This window comes from Colletotrichum jinshuiense, chromosome 12, assembly GCF_051148585.1.
Source record: "Colletotrichum jinshuiense chromosome 12, complete sequence".
Classification (NCBI taxonomy): domain Eukaryota; kingdom Fungi; phylum Ascomycota; class Sordariomycetes; order Glomerellales; family Glomerellaceae; genus Colletotrichum; species Colletotrichum jinshuiense.
This window is the reverse complement of record NC_139305.1, coordinates 28597-38951: the sequence shown is the minus strand read 5'-3', so window position 1 is coordinate 38951 and position 10355 is coordinate 28597. Positions and strand designations below refer to the sequence as shown.

General features: G+C 48.7%; 2 protein-coding genes across 2 annotated transcripts; one reads left to right on the top strand and one right to left on the bottom strand.

The window, feature by feature from the left end:
- Positions 1–468: 468 nt before the first annotated feature.
- EsH8_XII_000007 (carbon-nitrogen hydrolase family protein) lies at positions 469–1635 on the bottom strand (the record flags this gene model as incomplete). The annotated part of the gene is made up of 5 exons (XM_083273770.1): positions 469–674; positions 732–827; positions 879–1071; positions 1135–1510; positions 1568–1635. 5 exons carry the CDS (start codon positions 1633–1635, stop codon positions 469–471), a joined length of 939 nt encoding a protein of 312 aa, XP_083120384.1.
- An 818-nt stretch (positions 1636–2453) lies between these two features.
- Positions 2454–3942, top strand: EsH8_XII_000006 (uncharacterized protein; the record flags this gene model as incomplete). The annotated part of the gene is made up of 3 exons (XM_083273769.1): positions 2454–2469; positions 2526–3635; positions 3686–3942. 3 exons carry the CDS (start codon positions 2454–2456, stop codon positions 3940–3942), a joined length of 1383 nt encoding a protein of 460 aa, XP_083120383.1.
- Positions 3943–10355: the final 6413 nt, after the last annotated feature.

Sequence of the window (10355 nt, the reverse complement as noted above, 5' to 3'; positions counted from 1 at the left end):
AAGTGTCCAATGCAACGAATCCAGATCGCTCTGGAGACTGGTTTTATAGCAGCACCATCAAGTGCATTCAGCCAAAGTTGGGTTTAGTATAGAACCAGGTCTACTACGTCGATCCCTGTATAGGCCCGATCTCATAAGCTTAATCTGGGTTGCTCTCTGTTCTCCCTCGCACTAGGCCGGCTCAGACTAATGTAGCAACCTCTCAATTACAAAAGAGAAGGGGGAATTCTGGATGTTGGTTTTGTGGTCTTATTTTGTGTGTTAATTGTTTTCTGTAAAATAAAATGTCTACAATGTAGACTTTTGCCCAGTGTGTCTTGCTGTGGTCAAAAGGTTTGATCTCATGTGGCACAAAATCGACTCAAGACTATTGTTTCCGTTTTCAAAAGCGTAATGATGCGTAACCATTATGTGATTGAGCTTAGATCAAGTACGTACGTGAGTGACTATATGAACTGCCACTGCCACTCACTCTTCGCCCAACTCCGGAAAACGCGAGATGTGTCCCCACTGCTCCTTTGCCTCGCCGGCAACGACATGCCTTTGAATGTTGTTGTTTACCCGCAAACTGAATATATCTGGGCGGGAGTAATGGCCTACGCAATCAACCCATTGCTTTGCCTTATAAATTTCGTCAAAGTCCAGCTTGCAGTAGACTAGGCCTTCCCAATCAGCTGCCACTGGTTCAGTCAAAGTCCGTCCGTCTGGTGCAATGACAACAGTAAACCCACCGCCAGTGATAGCAGTGTGTGGCAGTTCTTCGCCGGCAGAGACTTCTGTTGACAGACCATTGGCCTTTAGACCCTTCTCCGATTGCGTCATGGATGCTAACAGAACAAACACTCCTCCCTCCATGGCCAAGGTATGCGTGGCCATACGACAGGCTTCCACGGTGTTGAAAAAAGGCATGTCTCCGACTGGCGGAAAGAGACAAGGCCATGAGGCAACGTGAATCTGCTCGCCTTGAAAGTACGTGTTGTACTTGAGAAGGGGCTGTAGGTGCTCGAAACATTGAAGACCGCCTACCCGGCCGATGGGAGTCTGAACCACATTCTTTGCGCAGTCACCGGACTGTCACGAAACAACGTTAGTAGACCAATAGCTTGCAAGGTATGCATGACGAAATTGACTTACGGCATCCCCAAAGATTATACGCTCAGGGCCCGTGGGCTTGAACTTCCTGCGATGGAGGAGGATGTCACCTCTTGGTCCAATGAAGGTCTGGGCCATGTACAGGCTGCCTCTATCACGCTCGGCGATGCCCAACACGACCATGATGCCGGCCGCCCGTGCTGCCTTTCGTATCACAGCCATGTGATCCGAGTCAACAGCCACGGCGTTCCGAAAGTACCGTAGCATGTAATCGTTCACAGCCTTCGTCCTGTGTGCGAAAACAAACGTTGGGTATCCCGGGATCCACAGCTCGGGGAAGGCGATAAGCTCGGCGCCATTCTGGCCGGCTTCAGAAATCAAGGCGCATGTTTTTTGCACCGCGGCATCCACATCGAACCTATGAATATTTAATCAGCAAGAGGAAAGAATGTGAAGTCAATCCCTATATACTCACCAGCATGGCTCGGCTTGCACAACGGCAACTTTGACCGGGTGGGCTGGGTCGGAATCAATTGGGCCCATGGTTTCGACTGATTGTTTAACTACGACGTTGTGTCACAAAGAATAGATTTTAGAATTACAAGCCATGGAACCTCATATATACCCTTCGAAGCTGAACGAACAGACGAAGGTTTCCTACGCATGCTGCGTAGTTTCATTTCCGCTCCTTATCAATCACCGAAACCGGTGTGTCGTATATCAACTTCCGCTCCTTATCAGGGAGTCACAGCCCGGAGCCACGTATATCTATTTCCGCCCCGTATCATGCCCCCCGACTGAAATAACCGACTCAATAGATAAAAAAAATCGGAATCGTCGAATCATTTGAGAAGATCAATACGTTGGTCTGGATTCTGAGTTTTCCATTGGGTTTAATGGAGATTTGGTATGAAATACTGCTGTCGCATTGCCGAGAACCCCTGCTTATCATTCCAGCGATAAGACCGCCAGCGCAAAATGAATTCCGCTGCTATCAAGATGCAATGCCTGTGGCAGTGCTCCCTTGAATAGGAATGGGATGAAATCAACTGTATTTACTTAATAGCATGTCATCTTGGACGTAAGCCATCAATCATCCCGTGCTATATGCCAGTGTCCAAAACGCGCTCTTTTCCTCAGAACGATACGAACGGACGATAACTGCTAAGATGGCTCACAAACAAACTGCGACTTCTTCACCTACCAAAGACGAGAATTGGGTGAGCCAATCGATCATTCTCGCGTCGAGTCCCGCATCATGGGCTCGATTCGCTCCTGGGCCGTCGCCGGGGTTCCAGATCAAAGGGCTACCTCCAAAGGGTTTACGTGTTGGCGTTGTTGCCTGCGGATGTACATGCTTAATGCTGTCGGGTATAAGTAAGTGCTGAAACTCAATGGGGTAAGCCATGATTGAACTGACTTATGGCGATTAGATGTAGCCCTCATGGGAAGCGTCTCCTCCACCACCTCCTATTTGAAACGTGTCGGCCTCGAAGATGGAAAGGGAAACACTGAACTTCTCATTGGACTCATCAATGCCATCTACTGGGTGGGAGTTATCATCGGCGCTCTCTTGATCGGCCCCATTTCAGACCAGATCGGACGCCGCAGAGCCATTGTCTGCGCAGGGATTTACGGTATTGCTGTCATCCCCATCTTCGCTGCCCTCCAAACATTCACATGGGCCTTGTGTCTACGGTTCCTCAACGGTCTAGCAACAGGCGCCTTTGACTCTGTCGGTCTTAACTGGTCCGCGGAAGCCTCTGAAGCTCGAACACGCGGCCGTTCCATCGGCTTGCAAATGTGCTGTGCTGCGCTCGGTGCCAGCCAGTCCTACTTCCTGGTATACGGTTTATCGAAGCACACAGATGGTGAACTTATTTGGCGGCTGCCGATTGCCTACCAATGCATATTCGTTTTGGTTGTCTCTTTCGCTGTCTGGTTTCTGCCCGAGTCGCCACGATGGCTTGTTCGCGTTGGTCTTGTTGAAGAGACGCGCGAAGCACTCATCGACATGACCGCCGACAGGGGAGACACTGTATTTGTCACCGAGGGCGCCAGTCGAGAGATTGCTGCTATCCAAGCCGCTTTAGAAGAAGAGCTAGCTAACAACTCATCAACCACCTACATGGCTATGCTTTTCTCCGCCGATGAGTACAAGACTCGTCGACGCACCTGGTCCGCTCTCTTTGTCCAGTTCGCCACTCAAGCCATGATAGGCACTGGAGTGGTGACCGGTTACAGTATAAAAATATTCCAGACGGGTGGGTGGTCCAGTGACCTGGCTGCTCTACTCTCTGGGGCTGGCATCGTCGTTCAGGCGGCGTTTGGACTACCCGGTGCCTACTATGCTGACAAGATTGGACGACGAAATGCATTCATTTACGGCGCTCTTGTGGGGGCGATTCTTCTTGCCTTCGTCGGCATGTGCGGACACTTTGTTGCCAGGAATGCTGATCACGACCCTGCCCGTACAAAAGCCTTCGGTTCGGCGGTTGTCACCCTCGTAATGGTATGGTCTGCTCAGTTGGGAATGACATGGTGTGAGTACTGACCTATAAAACTTGCCGTAAACGACCACTAATTGAAATAGTATGGGCGCCTTTCGCATACCCTTCAGAAATATTCCCTTCCAGATGCAGAGCGAAGGGAAGTTCCATTGGTATTGTCGGTCTCGCGCTCGGGTCATTCTTCACCAACATGGTCAGTCCCTACCTTTTCGCCGCCATCGGATACAAAGCAATGTTTTTGTTTTGCGGCCTGAGCATTTTGGCTGCCATCATCTCGTACCTTTGGCTGCCAGAGACTGCGATGAAGACTCTAGAAGAAATCGACCATATCTACGATTAGTGCGCGGGAGCAGTTGTGTCTTAGGAGACATCAACGGAGCAAGAAATGAGACCAACGGCTATAGATCAGTATTTCTGAATATAGCCTACATCGCTTGTAATCTTCCCTCACACACAAACTCTTGACAAGCCCGATCCACCCAGAATTGCGGCGAATTCGCTGGTGTTATAGACCATTTCGAAGCGAAGTCCAGTAGATCGGCAACCAGCAAGGCTGCATAGGGAGAGCAATTGGCAAAAGCTGACAGTGCCCGTGCTGTCGACCTGAGTGCTGCGAGCGCCGTCCTGAAAGTGACGAGATCTGAGTCTATGAGTAGGACCATGTGGACCAAGGCGGCTGTGGAAGCTGCATGGATAACCATTGGGTCGGAAATGTTGTTTCCGAAGTGAGCAACGTAATATTTCAGAAGCGTTGTTATCACAGTTGCGGACTGCTTGCACCGTTGGTTGGCAAGTTTCGCGGCAGTGCCCTCTTGATGCAAGAACACTCGATGCAGGAGAATGACTCCGGAATGGAAGCACATGCTATGCCACGTGAGTAAGATAATGACCTCTTTTCGAAAACTTTAGATCGATCCAGTCAAAGTAACTTACTGAAATGCCGTGAAACTCGGGTGGAATGATTTGCCCCTTGAGATGTCTTTCATACAGGCTGGTATGGAAGCGAACCAAGAGAATAATTTGAGATGGCCTTCTGATAGTGCATCCTCTTTCGTCGACTCCCTAGAGAACGCGTATCTTCGACGCAAACAGTCAGTAGGTGTTGCTCTGAGCAATAGGTCAGCTGGTGACAAATACTAACAATTTCAGCAATGTCTTGTCTTGAAGGTGGGAAAACTCGACATGACAAGCGTAGACGAGTTCCAAAGACAGCGGTAACTCGGAATAGCCGTCTCTAGCCAATAGCTGGCTCATTGGTCTTGGGGTCGTAATGTCTACCAAGTCGATTTGGCAAGCTCGTCCTTCAAGGACGGCCAGACGTCTGATACTTTTGTCAGCACAATCCTCCCTTGGAATCTCCTATTCCGTACCTGTCTAGCCATATGCACGCCCAAAATGTTGCCAGTCTTTCTCTCGTCTCCCCGCAGTAGCTAGGACAAAGCTGGTGGGTGCATGTTGTGCAGTCCACATGAAGTCCAAGTCGCTTGGCCATGGCGCAGGCCATGCCTACAATGCAATCAGTACCAGCTCAGCCCATTTTCAACTGAATTATTCTTCTGCTTACTGTTGAAAACTGTCGCAGATTCTAAGCGACCCTCGAGGATGGCAAGGTAAGCCCGTAACAGGAACGCTTTCACATTCGCTAACGAGTGTTGGTTTAACTCGTGTCCGAGTAAACTGGTGAACTTGTCCAGATAAATTCGCGAAGAGCAAAAGCCTTTCTCCTCAGGCGGCGCAAAGTCATCGGCAAAGAACGCAGCGACAGCAAGGACGATGTTAAGGAGTAGGGGAGATAAGTGCTGCTTCCACTCTCTCTCCTGCGTGTGAGCTGCGCTTTGAATCCTCTCAAGCACCGGGAAGTTCGGGTGGACCGTTCTGCTGTAAATCCCCAGCAGGAATTGCTCGCGTGATGTGAGTCTTTGCGATTGTGTGAGCTCAACATGCGCGTCCGGCAATGCTGGAGCTTCATCCGGACCCCGACGACTGGAACGTCTTAAATGAAGATTACTCGTCGGTCCAACGAAAAAGGTTCCGCCACTTTTGCGGTCCACTTGAAGCCGTGCGAATATGGTTGTTAGTTCGTCCAGGGCCTGAGACGCCTGACTCTGCTCCCTGGGTGCCAACACGAAGTCTTCCTCGAGCTCCCAAGATGCTGAGTCGAGAGTGAACCAGGGCCAGGTTTCAGGCTGGCCAGATTCATGGCTGCCCCAGTTGTTCTGGGCCGAAAGAGAATCAATTTGAGGGCAACTCAACCCTGGAATTGTTCATCCAGCCATCGTCCTGTTTCTTGAGCCGAGTGACCGTCCAATATGGCATCGGACCAGCCAGTATTTTTCTCGACTGCCCCACCGGCACTTAGGGTTCTGACTTGTTGTTCGAGAAACGTAATGCGACTGGTGAGAGCCTCAAACTCTAATGTGGTGTGTCTCGCTTTCCGAAGGTCGGAACCCTCATAAACGCATTCAATGGAATGTTGATTGCAGCTTCCGCACTGCAAGGACAGTACCAGTTAGTATCATATCATATTCTAAACGTGCCATAAATACCGTGGGCTTGCCACCGTCGCACTTTTTGCGCCGATGCTTGCAAACACGACAAGCTCGCGATACCCGTGGGGTGGATCGTCGAGTCGCGCCAGCCGGAGCATGAGTGCGATTAGCATTTAGCATTGGTTTAATCGGCACGGACATTTGCGTCACGGTAACTCAATGTAATAAATATGCGGGGTTAGGAAAGATGGGCGTCATTCAGAGGCAGCTTGGCAGAGGGGGGTTACCTGGGTTGTATTTATGTTAGATAATGAAGGACGGCATGGATAGGGAGATATCGAGATAAGATACGATACGAAGTAGCTCAGGACAGGCCAATCACACAACATTGAGGGGTTGCAGCTCGGGGGTAAATCAACTAACTACCTTACCCCCCTGGTGAGATAAGAAAAGCCACTGTGGCGTAGTGGCGGTGCAAACGCCTTTCTCGAAGATAACATGGGCCCAAAGCCAGCACTTCTGCTGCTCCAGTTTCGGCCGGGTTACTTAGACCCAATAGTCACAAGACAAAAGCTATCGCAAGAAAGAGCATATAACGGGCAGAATAGAGTACATGGAAAAGTATCTTGTGTTTATATGAAGTGAAAGAGCTTAAGAGGTTGTACAAGTAGGCGCCTGGCTAGCTGGTCACGAGCTCGAACACAAGATCAGGCTAATTATTTGAATAAAGCTATCGTGAAACTGCTAAGATCGCCCTTAGATGGTATTTATTACGGTGGCAGGAAAGTGTGAATGGAATTTTCAGATGGTCTTTTCGTTTAGATTCTTTGCCAAAAACAATCATTTTGCGAGAGTCAAGTCATGTTGACTTTGTCTGCATAAAGAGTGGAGATATTTGTTGTGGATTGCAGCTTGACACGACAGTCGTCATCGAGAGAGAGGCAAAGAGCATTCTACCAGAGGCGTGGACGCTAAAAGAGGCGCTGCGAAGGGGCTGACATGTGACCGTTACTGCCTAAGCCATTACCGTTAGTTGTGACATCCGGTTGTATTCTCATGACCACTTGCCAGTTGTTGTGAATAGGACACGTTGTGGCTGACTCAAAACGGAGCAGCTTACGATACTGCGTGCGTACCACACCACTGACTGCAAGTTTACGGAGCAAGAGGTTTATGTGAGTTTAGCACCGACCGCGCCCCCGTATTCAGCCCGAGTCCAGGCCCATCCGCGAAAATAGCCCGTCGCCTCAAATTGCCACAATCATACTGTTAGGTTCTGCATTAATTTCAACTATCGGTAATTCTAGGCTCCAATGGTATTATCTATCGACAAATTCGCCCAGCATTCCCGGGATATCCAAACAAAAATACCCACAAAATGAAGTCCACCCAAAAGTCTCCAACTCCATACTCCTACTTTTACCAGGTTCTCAGAGGAGAGTCAGGCCTGTAAACTTGGTCACATGTCCCTTCTCTGTTATTGAGAGGTTTGACATCATTCTAGCAAGAGCTGGCAAACTCTCCTTTTGCATGGCTTCTTTTACCCAGGTGCTTGTAGGTGTAACATTGGCCTGCAAGACCAACTCACAGAGATTGCCCATTTTTGAGCTGGTATTTAGTGAAAGTCAGTCTGCATCAATGTATAGACCACACTGTTTTTTTTTTTTTTTTTTTTTGCTGGCAATATTACGCCCTAACCCTAGTATTCTCCTAGAATACCGCCCGCAATGACGGCTAGGCTGTTCTACTGACTAGCGTTTGTAACTGTATTCCCACTTCCCCTGTTTCTACAAATTGAGCGTAAGATAAATAATCTTTATACTCAGGCGTTTCTAGATTGATGGTACTGGGTTGAGTCCCTGTGGTATTGCTTTTGGCAGTAGCACGTGAGTTCTTCCAACCCGACTGGTTCCTTTGTGCCCTTGTGGCCGTAAGATGTGTTATTGTGTCCTGTATCCTCCGCGCGATCGATCGACCTGTCCGACGTTGATTACCAGCCTGGGGCTGAGGCGCCATAGAATTCGACCAGTGAATATAAGGCGTGACTCGCCGGATGAAGGCGGTCATCCCCGGCATGCAGGCACATATAACACTCATACGCATCTCAATCAAAGACCAGATCGAAAGTTCCTTAAAATCATCTACAAAGAAACATTACATGAGTCAAATATAGAAAACAAGGAGAGAGGGGGGTATTCTTACAAGTAGGGTTCTTCGTGTCACCGAATCTTGCCACCGTCGCCAAACGGACACCACTACATGCTGTCACGCTGTCGTAACGAGGTGAATTAGCACTGGCTTCAGTGTTCTGTTTGCTTCATAATCAAACTTACAAAAGACCGACAAGAAATATGAGACTGACACCGATCTTTTTCTTGGTCGTCCATGAGACAGTGATACTATTGCACAGAGTTAGCGACAAGCAGCTCGTCACCTTGCGTTGAATACTTGTGAGCTGGTTCTTACAACTGAGTTACCGGCAAAACGAAAAGAACGAAATCCAGCGCAATATTAATACTACCGTTGAAGAATGTCATGAGGGTGACGTTGCCACACTAGAACATTTTAGAATTAGTAGATTACTCAGCGCAAAAGTCGGCTAAAGGGAGCTCTAAATAGCAAGTTTGCACATAAGCATCCTTACCTGTCCTGAATGTTGTCCATCCCACCGTGTCCAATTGTAACTGATCGGTGTGCAGACCAAAGTGATAGCGAGCATTTGACCAAGGCCGTAGACGGCAGTGGTCCCTATCATGACGTAACAGAAGATTCGAAACCATCGTTCGCTGAACAGACGGAGGTAAAAAAAAAGGATTGACAACTTGGTAACCGCAACTACAAACGCATAAAGAAGTTCCTCGACGAAGAAGAGCTTCAAAATAAATTAGTCATGGTACTGCATTGACCCCTGAGGAAAGATTCGACTTACAAGTAATATCTGGGTTATGTCCTCAGGTGGAACCGACCATATGTCTTTGCCGAGGCCCAGACTAATCACTGTGACGAATTGCTGAGCTTTGGGAATACGTGTAGAAGAAAGGGTATCACGTACGTGTCTGAGACCCAATGTCCGATGGTACCAGCGCGATCATAGCAACAAGAATTGCCCAATCATCTAGACCAAAAGCGAATGCTGGATTCAACGAAGGAACCTTTGACAACAATCGCGCAGCTACAGCCATAAACGCGATTGCGAACAATGTCCATGAAATTGGGGCTTGGTCTGTGTTGTGGCGTACTGGCACGCCGCAGGAGGTTTTCGAATAGTTCTGCGCCTCTTGAAGTGTAACAGATGGTCAGTTATTTGATTACTAGCTCGAGTGAGGAGGTAGGGTTTATACTCACGAAGAGACTCGATAACGGTGCAATTCTGCGCCAAGCATGCGCCAATAGCTGCATTAAGATGTTGGTTCGTACAGATGCATGCGACATCCGTGGTATTGCATGAAGACCTTGCAACTTCTGTTGTTATGCAACCCAACTGCACTTTTTGTCAGCTAACTCAAGTGAGTCCAAGAGTTGTAGTGCCATACTGGGCATAGTGACAGTGAAACAACTATTTGCTGCGGCGCTGGTTGTGCTGGGTTAGCAGGAGATGGTGTTGTCGCATTTGAGACATTCGCGCGTGGTAATAGGGCTGAAGCAACCGTCAGATCCGTGACGAAGCAAGCCAGCCCACCCACAAGCCACAATTTCATCTTGCTGATGAGGACGCGATGGCAACTGTGAGCGGCAGAAGATGACTGGGTTGTGCTGGATCATGAACTGTCCAGATCAAAACCTGTTGATGGTAACGTTGACGCCAAACGACGCAAGATGGGTCTCCATCTCTTTATGAGGCTCGGGCTGTCACGTTTGCAGTCTACCTCGATCGACCGAGGAGCTATGTGGATCGAAAACCTCCATGTGCGCTAACATATTTTACCTTCGGGAGAGCCCCTAGGAGATAGTGAAAACAAGTGCTTAAGTGCGGTACCAAACCTAAAGTGGCCTTCTGTACTTATAATACACACTGACTCGAGTCAATCTCGTCGAAAGCGGTCAACCATTGGCCACGTAACATTGTAGGGTAGGTGCGCAAACTTGTCATTAAGAGGAGAGAGGCGAAATGTAGGCAGCGAAGTGGAATTTGACGTTTTGCGCACGGACAGCAGTCTAGGATCATGTTGTTTTCGCTCTCGGTTTTGAAGGAAGATTTCATTTCATCGAGCTTGGGCATCATGCAGGCTGAAGGGATTCAGACGAATTAAACTTTGACAATCAA